Below are 23,072 nucleotides of genomic sequence, written 5' to 3'. Positions count from 1 at the left end.
CATGTCAAAAAGCCTCCACATAGTGAGTTAGTGTGCATAAATAGGTCAGGTGGATTTAACAACTTGCCTCCTACTGTGCAACAGATGGAGAATATGCTCCTAAATGTCAACAAGCATTTAGGGAAGTTTTAACATTGCCCTCTTTGAAAGGGAAATGGATAACAGGCTGTCAGATAGGCACTCCTACTTCCATGTGAGATGTAGTGCCAGAGATATTTTAAAACTGAGGAGTACTGATCCAGTTGGGCCTGGATGAAAGTGCATCACCGAGCTTCTGGAAAATGAATGTCTGTTATGGGTATCTGGGATTCATATTAAGGATGCTTGTGAAAAATGTAGAAAATTATGCCAGATGTATCACTCCCTTAACTTTTGTTGCTTAGGATAGCCCATAGATCAGATGACTATGGCATGATTCTGGCTCTAACTCCATGGCTGTTTTAGCCTATACTCATTTGCTCACAGATCAAGTTGGGGTGGCCGCCTATATGTAAATCAGGTGCGTCTTAGTCTGCTAAGCATGAAAAATTACATCACATTTTAAAATGCATTGTCTTTGCTACTATGAATTCACACGGCCTATTTAAAACAATTATGTAAACAAAAATTGAAACAGGCATATTACAGGCTAATTGGAATTTCATTCTGATTCATGATCATAGACTGGCCACTAGGACACCACCCTGTGGCGCTCTTTGAAATATAACATTTTAGTAGGCTATTTATCAACTCAAATAGATAGGCTATGCCTAATTAGACAGACTGATCTTTAATGTTAATCAATTCTTTAAATTTAGTGTAATCAAAAACGAATAAACAGCAAGCTTTTTAAGCAATCTTTAAAATGTAAAACTGCCTAACCTATGTATGTAGATCTGGTTTTCTGTGAGTGATCTGTACGGGTATGCTAAAATTGAATGGCCTACATTGGGAAATTGAGAGCCTATTTTGTAATTAAATCATAATTATGCTGCCAACGCTTTGTCTAAACCGTTGAACTCTTTTTGGCCGTGACAGTGATCCGTACTTAAACCCTCCCCTCATGATTCATTAGGAGGGTAGTGATGAAAGATGGCAGAAGCTCCACCATGTCCCACCAACCGGTTTTTCTGTCATAGGTGTTCGACAGAGATAAGTCCCCGTCTCCCTGTGAGTAACTACTGGTTGAAGCACACTTGCTAGACACAAGTTGCATATTTTGGGAGCGCTTCAGATAAGCGGTCCCTTCGATTTGTAAATGGCCTCCAAGCTAACGTTAACGTACCCTAACAACTTACAATGTGTCAAGAATCAAACTGCACATAGTGCTAGCATGTTAGCTGGACAAGCTAACACACTAACGTTATAACTTAAATAGATTGCTGTCTAGATTAATGATAGACTATGCCTAACTGTCACTTAATGGCGTGTATTTTCAACCTCTACATTTAGAAATGATATGTTTTATCCACCAGGAAGGTATATATTTCTGGTCTTATTGTTAGGTTGCTTGTTATTCATCGATTCGCTCATTTATCACAACGCTAATGTTAGCTGTTCAAATTTGTCTCCCTGCTAGAATTGCTTTAAATCAGGGTTCAGTCGTGTAGCTCCATGTCCTTCACATGTTCTTGACTTGGTAACACACTGGAGACTTGATTGCTTGAAGTGCACTTCTGTGTCAACAACAAACAGTAGCAGCTACATCTCAACCAGTACAGTGCTCCAGTGGTTCTCTAAGTTAATAGTGTGCCGTGGGATTTTTAGGAACCCAATATTTTTACATGCTCATGAAATAAACTATAGGGCTATTTTCAATGACACAGATTAGGTATGTTAATCACAAAGTGGTGGCTATGAAGCAATAATAGGCTACAGATCTATTACCCCAACTCCGTCAGCCTCATGTGCAAATGTCTATCGCTGTGGTCTCCACTCATCAACACTATATATGTGGAGAGAAAAGATATGGCCAACAGAATCAAAGAACATCCTTGCTACAGCCTATAGCTAATGATTGTGACATACTTCACAATCTGTAACCTTAAGTCGGTGTGCTTTGGCGTTTTGGTTGGACCTTTGAGTGCCTCCAATAAGTTGAGAACCTCTGAATTGGCAACTTCCTTCCTACTTACCTGCTTTGACCAACATTATTGCTCCTTTAGTCAATATTCTATGGATATTGATTTTTAATCTCTGCCGGCGTTATCTGAGCAAAGCATTATTCTTTTAAGTAATATGAATTGACAATGCCTTGATTTTTCTGCAGAAAATTATGTTGTATATGTCCATGTCTTACAGTCAGGTCTTTGAGTAGTCCATTTTAGGCACTGTGTTGATACAGATTTAACATGTGAAATGTAATGTTTCTTAGCAACATAACTCATAATTCATAATACCATCTATGTGGGATTGTTTATCTAACAGCCCATTTAAGACTGAACTGGTAAACATGCTGGTTGTGTTTTACAGGATTACACATGCCCTCGTTGTGATTCTGGTTTTATTGAAGAGTTACTGGAGGAGAGAAGGTTTGTATGTTCTTGATTTGTGTATTTCTTTAAAAGAGAAATGCATCAGATAATACAGAGAAAGTGCAGAGTGCGACCCAGTGAAGTGCAAAGCATTTGTTTTTGTTTTTTTAACTGGCTTCAGTGTTTCCCCTAGAATTTTTTCCAGCAGCGGTGCTATTACTTGGCGGGGGGTTATATCATACCTTCGTGTTTCTTTTGTGGACATTTTCAGCTTTCTTTTACATTATTGGTTAAAAATGATAGAAGAAAAATAAAATGGCACAACCCAGAAAAAGATTATTTACAATTTATTTAAATTTGTCTTAATGGCAAAGACCACACCCAATCTCATGAGCACTTAATTTTTTTTTTGGGCTTTTCAAAGAACATCTCTAAGGCTCTTTGGTAATTGAATTGAATTGTGGGGGGGCCATTAATGCTGACACGCATGCACGTAGCCAGATGCTCTCCTTGTAGTCTATTTCTCAGTCCCAAAACAACAAACACACGTATAAAAAAGTAAATACTCACTTTTCTTCTACATCACTCCCACAGTTACCATACAACTCACTCACAATTAACTCGAAAAAGACCTAGGCTACTTGATTGAAGTCACGACCGTTCAGTCTCATCGTCAAGAGAACGCTGAAGTTATGAGAACACGTCTTTCTGATAAGAGAATGTAGGCTCCTATATGTCTAATGCATAAACGTTAGAAAAGGTCTGTTTGTGATAGTCTATTATAGCTAAGTGGACAGAATTTAGGCTATAGGCTACGTATATGCCAACATATGCTCATATTTCCTTTAACTATCAGACAGTTTAAACAGGCCTAGACTGTGTTCGCCTAGCTTTCCCATGCAAACATTACATATAGCCCTACGCTAACGTTACAAGTCTAGGCTACAATTAACGTTAAGACCATACACCTTGTAGCACATTGGTTTACTCTATTGCATTACTTACGTTTTAATAATTTGTCGTTGAATGTTGATGGAGGCTCATCTTTGGGAAATCAGCTCTCTGGATAAAATTGTCAGCCGGAGCAAGAGTTCTCAGAGTTGACGACACAGGGGTAAATCCAATCAGCAGAAAGAACCGCATCACAACAGTAGGCTAAATCGCAACAAACTTTTTCCCCCCATGTTAAATTAATTTAGGTAATCATGAATTGGTTTATTTTATTTGATGTAGGCTAGGAGAGGAGGATGCATGTTTCACATTAGTGTCAATGTGTCAAAGCAGGCTTTGGATCAGAGGAATTGCTCAAGCTTAACATATGGCATAGGCTACAAGCGAATTCACGGCATACAAACAGCTTTGTGATGAAATATAACTAATATCATTTTTTATTGTCACCAGGCCTATAAGTAGGCTATTTATTGTGTAACCTACAAGTGAACGATGACACCATAGGCTACACTGTGGCGGAGCAAGACCCCATCAGTCGGATAGCTAAACAATGTAACCGTGTTCAGAACGTAGGCTAGCCATATGGGCTGCAGACTTGTCTTTGGCCTTGTAATCACCTGACACATCATGCCGCATATATGTCCTGAATAATGAGAGGCTAAGTGCGGATTTGATGCACTTAACTTCCTCAAGACTTTCAGAAAACAATTTCGAGATGACGTTGGCCGTTGTGCTTTTACAGTGTGTTAAGTGAATCTCGTGATATTATGTTGCAGCGGCGCTGAAAATCCAGCGGCTGCGCCGCTGTTAAATACATTGTAGGGGAAACACTGGGCTTAAAACACTGTCCTGCGGTTTATACACAATGTGGCTAATACATAGGAAATGACTGTTCATTTATAATGGGTAACTTATAACAGTAACCAATTACATTTCCAAAGTAACCTTCCCAACACTGAATGTATGTGAGATTCAACACATTCTTTCGGTTGTGTGACTATGTGAAATTTCTTTGAATTGCCATGAATTTAATTCCGTTTTCTGTCATTCCAATTCCAATTCAACTTCCTGTGGGGCAGAGCCAATTCAATTCAAATTCCGATCCATGAATTTAATGGAGGCCAATTCAGAAAATTCTGAATTTTGCACAAGCCTGGTACCATCTCAGATTTTGTTCAGACCTTGTCAAAATGGGGGACGGTTGCTTTTTGCAGTCATTTTCAAAAGACTATGGTATGATGTGGTTGCCAGTAGGAACTTGAAAATGTATGTAGAAGTAGCTCAACGAATGGACATTTAGACCTAGTTTACAAAGTATCAATGATGTACCATAGGTACAGTAATTAGATAGAGTTCCTCTTGAACAAGAGTGAATAAGCAGCAGTATAACAATCACATTAAGCGTATTTGTCTATGAAGAAAATGGTACAACATTGAGAAATAAATCATTTGTATACTAACTGATGAAATATTGACCTATACCTGTATAGTTTTTCAGGTTCCCACTAGCTACCTATTTGTGTCCTATAAAAATTACCAAAATGGCTACCACACCTTTATCCTTAATTTTTCCATGTTCATGTGCTGTGGATATCTGAAATATTAGCACAGCATTAATAAAGTATTATATTTATATATCATGTGGGTACAATAATATATATATATGTTTTTTTTTAGTCTTTTGTTTTTGTAGTATATGTAGACATGTAGACAAACTCTAAGCAAAATCTGAGACTGTGCAGCAACCATTTTCCTGGATTCTGCCTGATTTGATATGGAATGGCTCATGAGTAAAATAGGTAAACATGCAGGTATTGACTCTTTAATCAACTAGATAAACATCAACTAATTTTACCAACTTCATTGCCAAATCCAGTGCAATGACCTTTTAGATGTAAAATCCGCCAACTTTGTTGCCTCAAACATGACCTTAGTTGCCCTAATCTGTTACCCATTATGAAATCGATCAGTTCTGATATGTTCAGTCTACATAGACTGGTGCCTTTACAGTTCTTGCTCCTTAGTGAACTGCAACATCTGACTCCACTAAAAGGATTCCATATGACTTTTATCCTTCAGCACAGAAAATGGGTCTACATCAAGCATATCAAGCAGTGACCAACAGAGGTTTGAGGTTTGTAAAATGTACTTGCTTTCTTTTCAATTGTCTTTACCCTTTGTGTGTACAACCAAGGACTTAGAGTAAAGGCAATTAATGAGAATATGTTGGCTATGTTGACCATGGCACATAATCATCATTTGAACGTGTTGTCTTTGCACAGAATATGGACCACCATTTGTTTACATTTCCCTCGGCATATGGGCAATTCGCCCTGGGCATCTTTGATGACCCTTTCGAACTTGGGTCAGGGTTGCTACCGGAAGACAATCGGGAGGCAGAGAACAGACGGGAACGTGAGATGGCATCACGGCAACGGTACGGTGCCAGGCAGCCCAGGGGACGCCATGTCCCAAGGAGGCACACCGTACGGCACGAGGGTGTGCCCACACTAGAGGGGTAAGCTCCATGCACCCATTGGTAACTTCATTGAATCGTTCATTTATTCACTGAGCTCATTTCAGAATTTCTGAATGATATCAGTGATATTTATGTTTTTGCTCATGATTCTATAGAATCATTCAGCAACTGGTGAATGGAATAATCGCACCCACAGCAATGCCAAATATCGGTGTGGGACCATGGTAAGAGTGAAGATCAGCATTTATAATTTCTCTGTTTAAACACGATTATGTATTTAAATTGAGCTTTAAGAAAATCTATCTTTCCAGGGGTGTTCTTCACTCGAACCCTATGGATTATGCATGGGGTGCCAATGGCTTAGATGCAATCATTACACAGGTATGCACACTCTATAGACAGCACAAACACTAGTCAGGCAGTGGCAGTGAAATGTTCAGATTACGTTTATGTTTCTGTCAATGTTTATGCAAGATGAAACTCATAAATATAAGGCATGTTTTTCATTTTTTATGTTTTTTTTTTTTATCTGTAGACATACAGTCACCGGTCACTTTATCAGTTACACCTTGCTAGTTCCTGGGTTGGACCCCCTTTTTCGATAAGGCGCTGCAAACGTTCCTCAGAGTTTTTGGTCTATATTGGCATGGCATCACATAGTTGATTCTAGATTTGTCGGCTGCACATCCATGACTCAATCTCCTGTTCGACCACATCCCAAAAGTGCTCTGTCCGGTTGTTAAGTCCTCATCACGGGTCCAACAGCTTTTTCGTCAAAAATACGTTTACTATCGCAGCCAGTTTAACTTTGACAGACTAATTACTGTAGCTGTGCAGATAGATGATTCAATCAAGGGTAACATACAGGAGACTGTTAAGAACACTTACCAACTGTTCCCCTACCAGGTCCTCTCGAAGAAAAGTCCATATAAGTTAGTACCTTCTGGCAATAGACGTCACGCTCCGTGTGAGATCTCAGTCTTCTGTGATATTAACAGTCTGCTTTAATAAACTCCGGGTTCGCTAACTACGTTGCTGGTGCTTCGGTTTATGTGTAGGGGACCCTGAGCAAGCTACTGACAAGGTTTGGTGCTGTTTTGAGCAATATTACTGGTTTAAAAATTTTATTTGGGAAGCGTTTGGCTCACTGCCCCTAGTTAATCCACTGTTTGTGATTTGGGGCTATAGCATATACCGGGCCAAGCTCTGTAGTGGTTGATCAATGAAAAATACGGTCTCCATGGCTTATTTGATGTGTTTTTATACAGAAAAACACCCTGGGGTCAATTGTTGCCCAAATTACACTTTAAATCACCTTTCTTCTCTATTCTGTTGCTTGGCCATATCTACATGTCTTAATGCAATGAGTTGCTGCCATTTTATTGGCTGATTAGATATTTGTGTTAATTAGCAGTTGAACAGCTGTAACTGTTAAAGTGGCCGGTGAGTGTATATAAATTGTATAGAAATATTGGTGATAATACCAGACCAATGTGCATGCTTAAAATTAGCACAATCAAGCCGATCAATTATCTGAATACATAAAACAAGACTTTTTCCCACCTTCACCAGTTACTAAATCAGTTTGAGAACACTGGCCCACCACCAGCAGACAGGGAAAAGATCAAAAACCTCCCTACGGTGGAAATCACAGATGAACATGTCGGTGAGTTTGCAAAGAAGCCCATTCATCTCTGGGCACTCTATGCCTTGCTTCTTAACCTGTCTCCATCTTCGTCTTAAAAACACAGGATTACTAGTAGCTCAAGTACTTGAATTGTCTGTCAGTTTCCCTGAATATTCTTTCGATTTTGTTTCAGGCTCTGGACTTGAGTGCCCGGTGTGCAAAGAGGACTACAGTGCTGGGGAGATGGTCAGGCAGCTTCCGTGCAATCATTTATTTCACAATGACTGCATAGTGCCCTGGCTGGAACAGGTAAGGCCAAGCCAAGAAGCGTGGGGATTAGCAGGCTACACTTTGATTTGTCGATAATACCTGTTGTGGATATCTGGGTGTGTGTGTGTGTGTGTGTGTGTGTGTGTGTGTGTTCCCCAGCATGACACATGCCCTGTGTGCCGGAAAAGCTTGAGTGGCCAGAACACGGCCACAGACCCACCCGGAATGTCCGAGATGAATTCTCCTCCGGGCCCTGGGAGCGGAGAAAGCCCTCCGAATGATGAACACGTGCCAAACAATTCATAAGACCAGATGCTCCGAGTGGCTGCAGACGCATTTGGCCTCCTGCTCTCGGTCCGGGTATGTGGTCCTGGGGCTTCTTCAGCGATGTTTGGTGCGGATGACATGACGTATACAAATCTATACATTGCGGGCAGCCCTACCTCTGCCCTGACAGGTCTCCGTGAAACCTGGCCCCTTGCCAGCTGGACCGTTGCGCAGGAGAAAGAGTGAATGGCTTCAGGGCTCCTGAGCTGCTGCAGGCAGTGGGTGGGTCCGTCCTCTAGGGGGCCTCGTTCAGCTAAAGAACAGGAGGACTCCTTGAACTGCAGACATTTTGCTCGTGCTCTGTCTTCTCAAAGAGGGAAGGACCGGGCACCGAACACTTTCTTGAGGAAAGATTTATTATGTTTAATATTTTGGCAGCACAATTAAGGCGATAAAGGAGAAATTATATGTTATGTGCTCACATGCTGGCCTATTATTTTTCAGTAGAGCCAATATCTGTGAAAAAGGCTTGTGCTAACTGTTTTGATGATTGATTGTTAGTTTTTTAGAATCTAAACCTGTAAATGTATGTAGTGTTGTTGGACAACAGTTGTACAAAGCCCCCGGGGGTAGACTTGTGGGACAACAACCAGATGTGAATCTCTGAAAGTCAAGTCTAAACATTCAGATTGTAAGGGAAACATTATGTTCAACACTCACCCCCACACACACAGAGGAAAATCATTATTAGTGGTAAATAATTTAGGTTGTAGTTTGCGTAGTGTCAGAAGAGAAAATGAAAACTCAGATGTGTGTGTGGTTGTGAAAATCCAGTTACCCTGCCGAAAGTGGCAGAGCCATGGTGAAATTCCCAACACCAAGACTGATGACATTCTCTGCTCTCTATTGCAGTCACCAAGCATTCTAGTCTGCCGTAAAGAAGCTGAGAAGTGAAACTGACACAACCTTGCACGATAGGAAGGATGACTGTCTGTACTGTAAGAGGATGCCATCACCGATTCAAATGGTGTGTACCAACTTCAGTGCAGATTGAACATGGTACATCTTGAATATAGTAAACTGTATCCTGAACCAAGTTATGATTAAGAAAATCTTTGTTGATATGAGTCAGACTTGGAAATGGGAGATATTGCTGTGAGACAAGTCATGCCAAAACATTATTCAATAATGTTAATGAGATTGAGTGTGCCATGAATAGGTTTCTTGAGGCAGAATTCCAAAAAAGTTTAAAAATGTTTTTTTTTTGTTTTGTGTCTGGCAACCCACATTTGACGAGTAGCAGCCGTCAGAATATCAGATAGATAGATAGATAGATAGATAGATAGATAGATAGATATTTTATTGATCCCCAGGGGAAATTCAAGATCAGTTATCAGTTAAATTTAAGTTACAAAAACCTTATCTAGGAACTCTACACTCTAGAAAACATGTTGAATAAGGTGTCACCAGTGCTAAGCTGGTAAATCATCCATAGCAGACTGATTTTTTTGTTTTGTTTGCAGCATGTGATACATATACATATATGTAGCACTGTACTGCCCTGATATGAACAGTTCTTGATTGACAGATTTAGTGTGACATTATGTTTAATCTGTCACCATACCTATGACTTGTTGGGTTTCCCAGACATGTTAAGCATAGTCCTACTAGAAGAGCTTCAGTGAAGATCTCAACTAATGAATAACTAGTCTAGGACTAGGCTTAATGCCATGTCTGGGAAACCAGCCCTTGAAATCAGGTGTTTGGGAATTGTCAATGTTAAATGGAAATGAAGTCAAACTATTATTGTTTAAGCACTGTTCTGTGCCCCAGAAATATGGTCACCACCCCCCCCTTATGTATTTTACATGTGCACATATTTGCTGTTTTATACTGAAGAGAACTGGCATATGCTTTTTAGTGGATACTGGGTTCTGACAAATTAATACAGTATAGTCGTTGCTGAATCATGACAACATGTTTTGTTCTGTGAATGAAATTTGAGGATTTTGTATTTTGCCCATTGCGTTTTCCTTTTTTAAATTAGCGTAGTAGTAGTAGTAGTAGTATACTAGGGTACTAAAGGTATACTACTAAAAAATGTAGTATATACACTAAAAATGTTCTTAACACTAGAAGGAGACACACAAGGCAACATTAATGTATTGAATGTATTATTCTATTAAACAATGTAACAAAACACGGATGCCCTGGAAAAAAATACCCAAAGCCCAATTAACCTATTCATTCGTTAATGTAAGGTCATAATAAACCATTATGTTAAGGGTGTGTTCATAAACAACTATTTCAATGCCCGGAATATATATGTTTTTTTTTTTTTCAATCCCTTGTGTCCAACTATCTTAATTGCTGATTATGGAAACTCAGACATTTCTTCCAGACTATTCAAATTCATTATGTTGTTCGGTGGCATACGGAAATGCGTTTATGCCTTTAAACAAGCCAAATGATGCTGACCAATGTTGATTTAGGCTACCTGAAAAAGTAATTTACCAGTAATCTATAATATTCCTCATGAGGACCAATGCTTATTACCGGCCATGGCAAATAAGCACTCACTTCGCTAAATGCTCAAGTCATCAGTAGTAGGTTTGACTTCTTCAGACTGCTGCACAGTGCACACCCTATTTTTGCCATTATTTTTCCCCGGACGTGGTGACGCCCCACTGTGTACGTGCGGGTTCACGGCAAGGCACGAGGAACAAATAGAGGACGATCGACTGCGGTCAACCTCAGTGTGATCAGCAGTGGCACTTGAACATTTCGTATTTAAAATAATTTGGGAGCCGTTTTAGGTAGCTGTACAGTCAACGTACACGAAAAGGATACCGTCAAAATGAGGTTACTGTGGGGGGTTGTTACCCTGTCCTTATGTGTTTACCACGCCAACGCTGCGACAGGTAACGTAAAAAAATTTTTTCCCTGTTAACGCTAACATTTGCTTTTGCTAAGCGAATTGTAATCATACGATAACACACATAACGTTATATGTCCACAATCTTTACATTTCTGAATTTAAAATTATTAGGATGATGGCTTTATCGTTTACCACAGTTATTTGCCATTGTATAATATCGACAGTTAACGCTAACGTTAGTAACATGAGCTAACAGCGTTGCTGTTGAGTTAGCTGAATGCTATCAGGTTTACGCTTAGCGACCGAGGTATTTTTGCTAGAAAGGCTAACGTTAAGTTAGCAGGCAACGTCTAATGTTAATCAACCGATGGTTACTTATCATAGTTATGATGGGTAGTTGGATGGATATACTTGCGCGAAACACTCTAGGACCTAGAATCTTTGTCAGCGTTTATTAAGTTTGTTCACTAACGTTAAGGTTTGTGGTGTAAATTGTTTGGCAGCAGCTGTCATAGCATAACGTTAACTTAGTTCATATATAATAGGCAATATAGCTGATGGTATTTAAATTGCTAACTTAGCTAGCAGCTAACCACACACACATTCGTTTATGGGGTTTGAGGGAACAACCTCAGCTAAATTTTCAATTTGTGTCGAAACAAAATTGTCTTCCGGGGAAACGTCCATTTTGATAAAGTGCCTAACCAGCAGGCTATTCAGCTTGCGTTAAGCAAGAACTGCAATTACTGTGGTGAAAGATGTGTAATGTTAAGTTAACATTAAAGTAATGTCATATAAAGCCGCGTGTGTTGTAGCGGAACTGAAGGGCAGAACAACATGATACAAGGATACATCGCCATTCATTATTCTAAAACAACGAAACACCGCCAGGAATAAATAGTGAAATGGTTAGAAGTTATTTCAGCATTAGCCTGTTATTCACCTAGGTTCGGCTGGTCATGTGACCACACATTATTGTAACTGTACATTTGACCAGATTAACCAGCATAGAAACAACAACAAAAAAAGCTATGATCACTAACGTTAATCCTAACTCAAAGCGAATTGTAGTTGCCAGATCTAATATTTCAGAAAGATCCCAGGGACAACACAAAATACCATCTTGTTGAATGGAGGCTACCGCTTCCATCAGCTAACATGACAAAACCGGTGTAGACCAGTTTGTCATGTCAGTCGGAGAGTAGCCTTGTTCAGGCCTTCTGTCAGCGAGTTTATGCGCACAGCCTCTGAAGTTAACCAACATTACCTTGATGTTTCACAGTAAACCATTAGTGAAGGCTTAATTTACTGAGCAGAAATATCATTCATACATATCTCAAATATTTGGATATGTAACTAACTATTTATTTGTGTCACCCACGAATTGCACTAATAATTTGTGTGTATATATAATGTGGGGCCAGTAGTTTGCATTAATACTAAAAACTAGCATTGGTAATAGCAAGATAAGACCATTGTTCCATACAGTCATTAGTGTCTAAAAGCCCGTCCTGTGGCAGTGCAGACTTTCTATCATGGAACACAAAGCCCTGTTAGCAGATTATGTAATGTAATTGAAATGGTCAAATTAAACACAATTTGGCCTGGGTTTAAAGGGTTCAAAAATTAGGATTTTGTATGTTTTATTTGAAAATGCAACATAGAAATGGTTGCAAATGTGGAAGTTGGATTGTGGTGCTTGTTTACATGTTTACTATGTTGTCATCATTGTTGCAATCAGTTTTAATGAATGACACTTAATCCTGGTCTAAGCAGCTTTACACTCTTGGATGGAAATAGTGCTGCACCAAACACAGCAGAGAAGACTTAGTTGTTATTGAATTGAACCAAGTCTAGATTGTCTCCAAGCAAGGCTGTCCCTTGCACCAGGCCTGCATCTTGGTTAGCAACCGTTCGAGTTTAACTGGTATCTCTTTTGTCCACATTATGGAGTAGTTGTGGGAAACATTATCTAATTTACTGGTTACCAATTACTGTTTTTTGCTCAGTAAGGTTACTGTGGGAACATGTTCCTTGTCCTTTGCTCGGAGATGCTTGATTGCACCTTTTAATCACTGGCTGTTGTACAACTACAGCCGTCTAAGAGGATGCCAGGGAAGACACGAGGGACAAGTGTTAGCTTGCTGACTTTCAGCATTGATGGCCCAGACAGAATTAAAATTAGATTTCCCTCAAGCTCTGTCATGCAGTTCCAGCTTGCCTGCTTTAGAAATTAGGTTAGTGAAAACAGGTATTATCTTTTTTTTTTTTTCTGCTGGAAATAATCAAGGAGAGTGGGTATTTGGATGTTCTTGTGTTGCTGTGATGCTCAAAAATATTACTTTTACAATTATCATTATTGATTTTAAATTTAAATCTGCAACTGCATTTGGTTTTATTGAGATTAGGGGCCACGTTTACTTCTTGGCGAGCTACGAAGACTCTAAAGTTAAACCTTACCGAAGTTGTTTACCTTTATAGTCTTGGTTCCCGAACTGTCCCTCGAAAGTCTTCTTACAAAAAGCTCCTTACATCTGACGTACAAGGCACTGTCCACCCTAAAGGTGCTAAATTGGTTGCTCAGAAATCGATTTTTCACATCACGTGGAGGCATATGACAGCGTTATGAAAGACAGGGTGTTCTTTGCACAAAAGAAACATTGCTCAAATATCGCTCAAATATAACATTCACACTACTTCAACATGGATGAACTTATTAATAGCATACCATGATACAAAGTAGAAATTAAATGATCTACCCTTAATTAACAAAGTTTTCAGAAGGTCTGTAGGGGGAAGCGATCTGCAATCCGTCGGCATGACCAGCTATAACCCCTTACACCTTTACCCGTTAGGGCTACGCCATCCTTAATCACTCCATAAGAAGGACTTATTTGAATAATATTATTTCATTGTTTTTTTAATCACAGCTGATTGACCAGTGGCCTAATTTAATTCAGTATTTTGTGCCGTTGGGTTAACATTAAACATAAAAGCAATCCCCCACATTAAACATTGTAGAAGATGGTGCGGGATAAAGCAAGAAATAAGAGAATAAAGCTTTTAATCGTTTTCAAATGCGTGCACATTTTATTATTTGTGTGAAAACGTTTCCAGAAACTATTTTCTTAATTAGCCTACTTACATAAAATCATTACGAACCAAAACAGTAATATACCATATGAGTTGTATACGCAACAGATATTTCTAAAGATTGCTGTAGGTTACAGTGGCAGCGACTAGAGTCGAGCGAAACATTGCTAAGGTGCAGCTAACAGAGTTCTGTGTACGAAAGACATTCGTAGCAAAGTACCTTTCGGGAAATGCGTGAAAATGTTAAGATAGAGCTAAGGTAGAGGTTACGAACTACGTAGCATTAAGAAGGCTTCGGGAAACCAGCCCCAGTATGTTCCCGGCTGATATCTTTTTCATCATAAACCTACGTTTAGTAGAGGCTGGTGATTCCATGTGGACTCGGACCACTCATTCAGGCAAAACCTGATTAACAATACTTCAGAGTAAACAACATGGGCCTAAACTGCACACAAAGCTAGAACCTCAATTTCCCTACCAGTCACCCACCCCTCAGTGGCACAAATGCAGGAATGTTATTTTAGGAAAAATGTCATGTCACTGATCTTTACAGAGTATGCTGTTTTTATTTATCCATGTACAATGGCTTAGTTTATTATTGTGCTAGACTTTGACAGGTCAAAGGGCCTACTCTAGTTGTAGTGAATAAATAATATACTGTTTGGACTCTGATCAGGCTGGACATTTTGGTTGCAGCTCAGATACAGTTTTAGAACATCCTGTTTATTTTTGATTGAAGCCTCACACAAGTGCTTGTATTTCACTGGAAGATCAAAACGTCCTGTGAAGTTATGTTTCACATGCTAAAACATCACCAAGGTCCCTGAAGTGCGCCCCTTTTCTTGCAGTTTAGTCAAAACATGAGTATGTGCTCTCATTCTACACAAAGAAGTAAACTTGCAGTCTCTCAGTTTTCTTCCCCCAAGTAAAGAAAACTAAGAACCTGCTGTTTTGATCTCAGCCCGTTCTCAGCACTGGTCTTTTGTAGGTTGTTGTTTCAGCATGTTTCCATCTTCAGTGTCCGCCCAGGTTTTATATAGTGTGTATTGTTTCAGGCCCGGCCTGGGTGAATCTACTTAAGGTGGCTCTGTTGGGGGTTTAAACAAAACACAAGTTGTTTTCCAGTACAAGAATGTTATTCCTCCCACTCTCTGTTGGGAGCACGAAACTACACAAAACTCCCTTTGCAATGAGATTGGGTGTCTGGAGTGCTAAGCTTTTCAACTATGAACTTCAAGGGAGGGGGGGGGGGTGGTGGGAAGAGACAGATTGGTGGGGGGGGCTTGGGGAGAAGTATAAAAGTCCATCCTGGTAACACACACCCAAAAGATCAATTTGAATGAGAACATTCATCAGCTTTTGTGCTGCTAAATGATCCCATTCAATTTCTAATGATTTTTCATCTTATTTGCTTCTCATTTTCATGTGTTTGTTTTTCTTTTGTGTCATCCGTTATCAATGATTGCATTGCTTCTTCATGATTTTTCATTTGAACACATCTTTTTTTCCCCCCTCTTAATCATCATGGTGTTCAGTATCATTGCATCATTCAAAAGAGTGTGAAGGAGAAGCATGTAGTTGCTTGTGTTTGGTTAACTAAAAAAAACAACTAAGGAATAAGGCTCAGTTATACTTGCTGTTTGACCAAGTGTATGCATATGCCACCTGCACCATCCTGTCAATGTACTTGCTGCAGCAAATACTGGCAAAACGCATGATGCTGCATGTCTTTGCATCTTCCGTACGCGACACGATATCTCGCGTCGAAGTGCACGACCAACGCATCAAACGAAAGCAGAATACGTATTGCTGGCAGCCATGATCCATGCGTCTATGCGTCATTACCAGCAAGTATAATGAGTCCTTAATGATAACTGAACACCATGACTGTTTCTTATGTGTGCCATGTCTGTTTTCACTCACTAATAATCTGTTCTTTCTTTTCTTTTCTTTTCTTTTCTTATTTTCCTTTTCATCCGTTTTGTTATTTGCCCCTCATCCATTTAAAAAATCACACCTTTCTAAAAATGATTGCACTGACTCACACACATGTAATCAATGGGCATGTGTTGTGTACTGCGGGTGTTTGGGTGGCCACCTCCAGCGGGCTTCATTAAGTCGCCCCTGTCCCAGATGAAACTAATAGGCGATAGTGCCGAGCTGCACTGCGAGGTCATAGGCAACCCCATCCCCGAGGTGCAGTGGTGGTTTATTGAGGGTGAGGAGCCAGCTGAGATCTACACCCAGCTGTTTGACGGGGCGCGTGACGACCAAGTGCGGATCAACGCCACGTACATCTACCATGCCACCAGCACCCTTTACCTGTCCAAACTCGCACTCAACGACTCGGGCATGTACGAGTGCCGTGCCTCGAACGACCCTGACCGCAACGACCTGAGGAAGACGCCCAAAATCAAGTGGATCCGCTCCCAAGCGAACGTTTTAGTGTTCGAAAGTGAGTGACGGCTCGGGGGTTGGGGGCGGTCCACCACCGAGAGGGTGGCCAGTGCTCTAGCTCCTGTCCGTCATCCCTTTGAACCCGCCCTCTGATCCACCCACCTCCCCATTGTCTCAGGCGTCCTCCTCTTACAGGAGCTCGGCTGGGAATCAAGACCCTCCCTCAGTTCTCCATCCACAGCCCTTCCCACCAGTAGTCCTCGCCTAGTTCTGCTAGTCTTACCTTCCCCATACTCCATTTCCTCCAATACAACCTGATTTGCTTTCTAGTAGGGGTTGTTTGTCATGCTGTGTCCAGATTATGTCAGTCCTATTAGCTTAGCTTTTCAATTAATTTCTTAAGACTGATCAGAAAGAGGTTTAGGTTGATATATAGAGATTAATATGTACAGTACTTGAATTCTTTTTCACCGGAAAGCTGATTTTCCTGTAAAGAACACGGCAACTGGACTTATGGCAAAACACAGCCACGGGACCTCTCTCTCTCTCTCTCTCTATCACCCACTGCCCTCCCATTCCTATTTTAAATTCCCCCCCCTGTTGAACAATCCTGTTGAACAATCCTGCACCTTGCTCCTCTTTGATGTTCTGAGCTGTGGGTCCTCTGTGCCTCATTGGCTGACCTGCCACTGCCTGTGTTCATTACACTTCTCCTTCCTTGTGGTTCTTAGCGTAGATCCTGTTCCTCGCCCTATAAGCATCAGCCTTCTCAAGTCTCTTTAGTGGTTATTGGGAGTCACCTTTGGAGTGTGCTTTGTCTGTCCTTACCTAGATAGACCTAAGCTGCTGCAGTGAAGGGTGTTTGTTTGTGTTGTTTGTTGGCCTTTGTAGTGGAGTGATGAACAAGCTTATACATTATGGTCAATAATGTCTAGCCATCTAGAGAGCATATTTTGTGTAGTGTCTTTTTGCATGATTGCAAATTCCACCAAAGGGTTTTAGATTTGTGCAGTGCCCATCAGGCTCTGGCTTCTTGCCACTGGAGTAGCTAGCCTCCTGAGACTGGTTCTTTTCATTGATGACTTAAAGCTCCTAATGCTTTTCTCTGTCCCTGTGCACGTGTGCTCACACAGGCCCCACTATCTTGACAAATCCTGAGTCTGTGTTCAACCTGACCAATGCCGTCCTTACCTGTAACATCACCGACCCACCCTCTCCAATCAAGGGCAACTATTGGATGAAGGATGGAGTTGAAATCAAGAACACCAAGTCGGAAGCCACCGCCAGTACCACCCAGTTCACGTAAGTAACACTCACATTGATCCTGACTCTGGAAACGGCAAGCCTTGTATGTGTGGCGAGTGCTGCTCTGCTCTTAATTTATGTACTGGGACGTTAAATACAGCCCTCTGTTTGACACATGCAACCTTGGGGAGCTAACCAGACATGGCATGATGTGTATTTATGTTGTGTGTGAGTGTGCAGAAACCTGTGTTTTTCTCTTCTCTCGCTCTGTCTGTAGCCCCTTTTATTTTTTCCCTCTATATTTCTCACATGGTTCCCCTGCCCCGCCTTGTCTCTTTCTTTTTCTGTTTCTCCCACAGCCTTTGTTTCTCTCGTATACTCCCTCTCATCCTCCCATCCTCCCTCCCTGGCTCCTGCTGCCCCTGGGCCCCAGGGCCTCTGGCGTGCACAGACGCCCACTCTGGTGTCCATTAGTGGCAGCGCTGCAGGCTGCACAGTGGTGCCTAGCGCGGGTTGAGCTGCTATAAGCTGGACAGGGCTGACGTGCAGCTTTGCCTGTAGCCCCTGCGGGGGGGCGTTGGTGTAAGCGGCACTAGCCGTCCACTTGCGCTGACCCTAATTGCCCAACAGATCAGAGGGAGAAGAATCAGTGTGAGAAAGAGATGAACGAAGAGAGGATTGGGGGAAGACTGGTGGGGGAGAGAGGAATGTAGTGAAGAGAGGAAGAGAAGGATGGAAAGAGTGGGAGAATAAAAGGATGGGGATGGAGAGGGGCTAAATCGTATGGGTAGTGATATCATGGAGTTGGATTTTTAGCAGAGTAAAACTGGGGTGTAGCCATAGACTGTAAAGTAGCCCAGTGAAGTCTGACATGGCGACCTCTCCTCTTGAAAGGCCCTGCTCACATTAAACAATGGGATGCCTTTCAGCAGGTCTCTTGTGGTATGCCTACATTGTAGGCTGTCTCTTGACAGGCCTATAGGGGAAAAAAGTGGCTAATTATTCTTTTCTGCATACTGTCTCACATTTCCAGTCTTGATAAAATTGGGAACACTGATGGAGGTGTGTACACCTGCGTCTTTGAGACGGAGCCCATTTCTCAGAAAACCATTGACGTAAAGAGTAAGTCCTCTGTCCTTGGGACGGCACATACACGCATGCACATTACAGGACAAATGTTATGTGTGTATTTTGGGAGCATAGCATGTCCATTGGGAAGGCATGTCTGACCTGCACTTCTCCCTGTAGCACCTCCCCATGTGAAGCCCTACAAGGACTCTGAACATGGCAACGAGAATGACAAAGGAGTGTTGGCCTGTGTCAGCCATAGCTACCCCGCACCTACTGACTGGACCTGGTACAAGATCACTGAAACTGGCAACGAGGTACGAATCTAAATCTAATATCACATGTATTAAAGTCCCTCTGCAACAGCAGGTATAACCTTAAAATGATTTTGGCAGTGTGTTGATCATGTGGAATTTGTGCACCTTAGCCAATCATCAATGGAACCGACAAGTATGAGATCAAGAGCCAGCCCAACAAGACCTATCTGTATATCACCTTACTGGACATGAACGCCGACATGGGCGACTACCTGTGCCAGGGCGTGAGTGAGCTAGGCATGGCCTCGGGCAAGATCCACCTGCGCGTGCGCAGCCGCCTGGCTGCCCTGTGGCCCTTCCTGGGCATCGTGGCTGAGGTCATTGTCCTCGTCACAATCATCTTCATCTACGAGAAGAAGAGAAAGCCCGACGAGATCACCGACGGTAAGGGCCGCCAGCCGTCTGCCAAAATCTATCCTAAGGACCAGTAGAGTAGCTCCCTCCACTTCAGGCAGCCAGGACAGCGGCCCTCCTAGTCCCAAACAACCCCCCACCCACAACCACAGCAGTAGATATCACACGTTTCCTTATTAAAGTGCTATTCTTTACCCTAAACAACAGCGTGATGTACTCTTCCTCTATAGCACTTGTTTTTGGAGGTTTCCTTTAATCTTCTAAATTTTCCTTACATACAGATCTTTTACATTTGTTATTGTATTGGAAATATATTTTATTTTTTCCCCATGATTTGTCAGTTGTTAGTATTTCTTTTATGATTTACTCTTTTATTCCTCTGTTTGCTGCTGGTTTTACGTGTTGGTAAGTGCTGAACTGCATGCCAGATTGGAGTGGTTTTTGATGAGATTCATTTATTGAGCAAAAAAATAGAGAGAGAAAGCACTTTGAGAGTTGAGGTCTGAATGCACTGCTTTTCATAACCTAAACCATATGCCTTTAATCAGTGGTGAACGCGCAGCTCTTTCACTGGTGTATTATAGATTTTTTCCCTCTCGATGGAAAAAACATCTCAACCAATCGAAAGGGATATATAGAGAGAGAGTATACATTTCTATATATAAAACTAGACCATAATAATCCGAAGGAGTAAACTGCGCTGCCCAGTACCGGTGAAAGAGGGGTTTTGATGTGATGCATCGTGGGGCAAAAACACATCAAAATAAAATGTCATCCAAATGAAATTAGCTATTGAGGCCAAGAATGTAACTTCTAGCAGGAGTTTTTTTTTTTTTTTTTTTTTTTTCCTTGGGAGGGCGGTGTCTCATATTGCATGCCGACTGCATCCTCTCTCAAGCGCATGCGTGTGTCAGCCTCGGGTAATTGCAGTGTCATTGGCCCGCTCTAATCCGTGGCCTAAGGCGAAGGACTGGGGGCTGTCTCGTGACCGCCGAACTGACCGGTCCTGTCAGTCGTCCAGCCGACCCAGCCCTCCAGAATGCCCTGAATGCTTCTTCTCCCTCACAGTTCATCTGCACTTCATTTAGTTCTAACCGCTTGTTCTTGCCAAATAAGGTTCCTTTTGTTTTTCTTTCTTTGTTTGTTTGTTTTCCTGCTATGCTCTTTGCATGAAAACAGTGGTCATCTATCAGTGCAAGGATACTCATTAAATCTGCTGAGTGCAGTTGTGTAGTTTAATCAAGGGTCGGAGTCACTTGCTGCACTATAACAGCTTTGCTGTAATCAAGGAAGTAGGGAAGGGTGGGACATGTTGCTTCCACAGGCCAGCTGTAAGTCAATGTTGCACAGTTATAAAACTGATTTGGTTAGATTACCTACTTCTAAAATGAGCACACTAAGGATGGCTTTTTATTTAAACCGCACATTTATCCCCAGTGGATGAACTTGCACAGAAGCCACAGCTCTGTCCAAACCAAAGTAGATGTCTTCTAAAATGTTATTATGGACACTACAATGTAACTTAATTGCCATAGACATTTCTTGTGCTATGGACTGCCTAAAAAAGGCTGTCCCATTTGGACGGCAAGCTAGCAGCAGACACATTCTCAGCTCACATAGACACAGATGTTTGTTTGGGACAAGGAAATCCTGTGTTCCGATATTCACAGCTCTGTGGCCCCAGTAATTATCATCTTAATCTCACTCGTTCTCTCTCTCCCCCCCCATTTCAATGTGCTCCTCTGTGCGGGAACACAGATGACGACTCAGGATCTGCACCATTGTAAGTATAATCCACTATTAGCGTTCCTTTCTGCCATAATCCTGCGACTGGGCATTTTAAAGATCATATGCAATCACTTGATTTGCTCGCATTACACTGGAACAATGCATGAATGTTTCCCTGTATATAAGAAGGCCTCAATGTAAAGCTCCAGCCCACACGTGTACTATTGTTTGTGCTCCCATAGGAAGAGCAATGCTGCCACGAACCACAAGGACAAAAACGTCCGGCAAAGGAACTCCAACTGAGTTCTGCCAGGAAGGTGAGAATGAGCGGAAAGTGTGGCTGAAGCATTGGTTCAGGTCCCCACCCTGAAGGAGTTGAATTTTAACTTTCCTGGTGAAAGAAAGTCGTCTAATGAATTATTTTCTCTTCTCCTCAGGTTTCCTTATGACTACTATACAAGAGTTCTTAAGAGGAGCATTGGATTGCTGAGTAGCACACGATCTTGTGCACCATGCAGTTTTTGTTTTGTTTTTTTTAAAGACCTTTAAAAAAAAAAAAAAAAATTTTTTTTTTTTTTTTTTTTTGTTGGCTCGACTGTACATGTGCGTAGGGATAATGATTTGGTTTCCACTTGCTGTTTGTAAAGAAGCAAACCTATATATAAATATATACAAATGTATCTATCTATGTGTATTACTCCGACCTGTTGTGCTGCCAGCAAACGTGCTTGGAGGCTTCAGATGGATGTTTGCATGTTTTTGCAGTAATCAAAGTGTGTTAGTGATGACCGTTTGTGAATGTGGGAATGATGAAGTTTTTTTTTTTTGTTTTGTTTTTCTTCCTGCACTGTCCCTTCAGGGTTTTTAGTTTTTTGTTATTTTTTTGCTTTCCATATGTTGATTTTTAAAAGTGAGGAAAGCCTTTAGCTGTAGTCTGGGATGAGAGTATCTCCTAACCTTAATGCGTCAACAAACAAACACACCCTACTGTGTTTTGAGGTAGAAACCAGAGGCCTCTGGTTGTTGTTTTGATTATGTTTCTAATTTAAGCCTTAATGCCAGTCCGTTATTGTTTTATATGCTCTGGTTTCCCAGAAGTGTAGTACTGTTGGTGAAAAATGTAGTGCAGTAATCTAAATGGCAATACCAAGACTGCACGATTTGAAATTATTTTTATGACTAAGCACCACCTTTTGCATTTCCTTCAACCATGCATATTTTAAATAAAATGTTTTAGTCACGTGTACAAAAATCACATGGAAAGCTTTTAAAATAGAGATTAATACTTTCCCCTTTGTGAGTTACATCGACAGAAAGCCTTCTGTGAGGATTTTCTGTAGATGTAAGGACCAAGATCAAGGAAGGACCAAGAAGAAAATGTGTCATCACTGTTCTGGATAAGTGGTTAACGCTAAAGTAATATTTTTAACTACATTTGGAAGACTTGTGTACATGGTGTAATAAATTATTTTGGGTGTCATTGGTGAACGCAATTGAAACAAATCCATTCAGTGAAGGCTGATCCTTGTTCCTCCTTCTTGTAGACCATGCAGAAGCCATACTTTTGAAGTATACCCATTAAAAAGTGGTGTGTGTGTGTACCCCTTTTAGTTTAAAAGTATACTAAATATTAAAACCCTTATTAGAAGTGTATAAATTATTTTGCCTAAGCAACAGAGCAAGCAGAGTTCTAACACTGGCACCTGTACTGACTTGCATAATCTCAATAAAGTTATTTGATTTGACATTTTGCCTGAAGATATGTTTCTCTTAATGGTCTGTAAATCCCACTGGGCTTGAGACCCTGCATATAATTCCACACGGAAACCCCCTTTCTGTAAAGATCCTTTCCTTTCTCGTGGTTTCCACACTGTTTCAGTTTTGGTATATCTTTCTCAGTATGGTCAAAGTCCTTTTAGGCAAGTCCCTCCACTCGGCGGCCATA

The 23,072-nt window shown here is 41.2% G+C and overlaps 2 protein-coding genes across 4 annotated transcripts; both read left to right on the top strand.

Annotated features, from left to right (window-relative positions):
- Positions 1-1,062: 1,062 nt before the first annotated feature.
- Positions 1,063-10,059, top strand: LOC125301242 (E3 ubiquitin-protein ligase RNF126-like). 2 transcript variants are annotated; one of them, XR_007194691.1, is made up of 10 exons: positions 1,063-1,149; positions 2,452-2,510; positions 5,484-5,538; positions 5,687-5,922; positions 6,039-6,107; positions 6,195-6,264; positions 7,456-7,549; positions 7,704-7,819; positions 7,940-8,140; positions 8,960-10,059. XR_007194691.1 is itself a non-coding variant. In XM_048253669.1 (9 exons), the coding sequence occupies exons 1-9, from the start codon at positions 1,072-1,074 to the stop codon at positions 8,084-8,086; spliced, it is 924 nt and encodes a 307-aa protein (XP_048109626.1). In that variant the 5' UTR covers positions 1,063-1,071; the 3' UTR covers positions 8,087-10,059. The 2 variants fall into 2 exon arrangements, 1 of the variants encoding a protein (XP_048109626.1); XM_048253669.1 differs by having other exon boundaries at positions 7,940-10,059.
- Positions 10,060-10,730: 671 nt separating this feature from the next.
- bsg (basigin) lies at positions 10,731-22,872 on the top strand. Of its 2 annotated transcripts, XM_048252240.1 has the most exons (9): positions 10,731-10,968; positions 16,123-16,473; positions 17,549-17,717; positions 18,694-18,782; positions 18,909-19,045; positions 19,156-19,429; positions 21,158-21,182; positions 21,370-21,444; positions 21,565-22,872. In XM_048252240.1, exons 1-8 carry the CDS (start codon positions 10,905-10,907, stop codon positions 21,428-21,430), a joined length of 1,170 nt encoding a protein of 389 aa, XP_048108197.1. In that variant the 5' UTR covers positions 10,731-10,904; the 3' UTR covers positions 21,431-21,444; positions 21,565-22,872. The 2 variants fall into 2 exon arrangements, with proteins under 2 accessions (XP_048108197.1, XP_048108196.1); XM_048252239.1 differs by lacking the exon at positions 16,123-16,473 and having other exon boundaries at positions 10,738-10,968.
- The last annotated feature ends 200 nt before the right edge of the window (positions 22,873-23,072 follow it).

The sequence above is a fragment of the Alosa alosa genome, chromosome 9 (assembly GCF_017589495.1).
Source record: "Alosa alosa isolate M-15738 ecotype Scorff River chromosome 9, AALO_Geno_1.1, whole genome shotgun sequence".
In the NCBI taxonomy this organism is placed as follows: domain Eukaryota; kingdom Metazoa; phylum Chordata; class Actinopteri; order Clupeiformes; family Clupeidae; genus Alosa; species Alosa alosa.
This window is presented reverse-complemented; position numbering and strand designations above follow the sequence as displayed.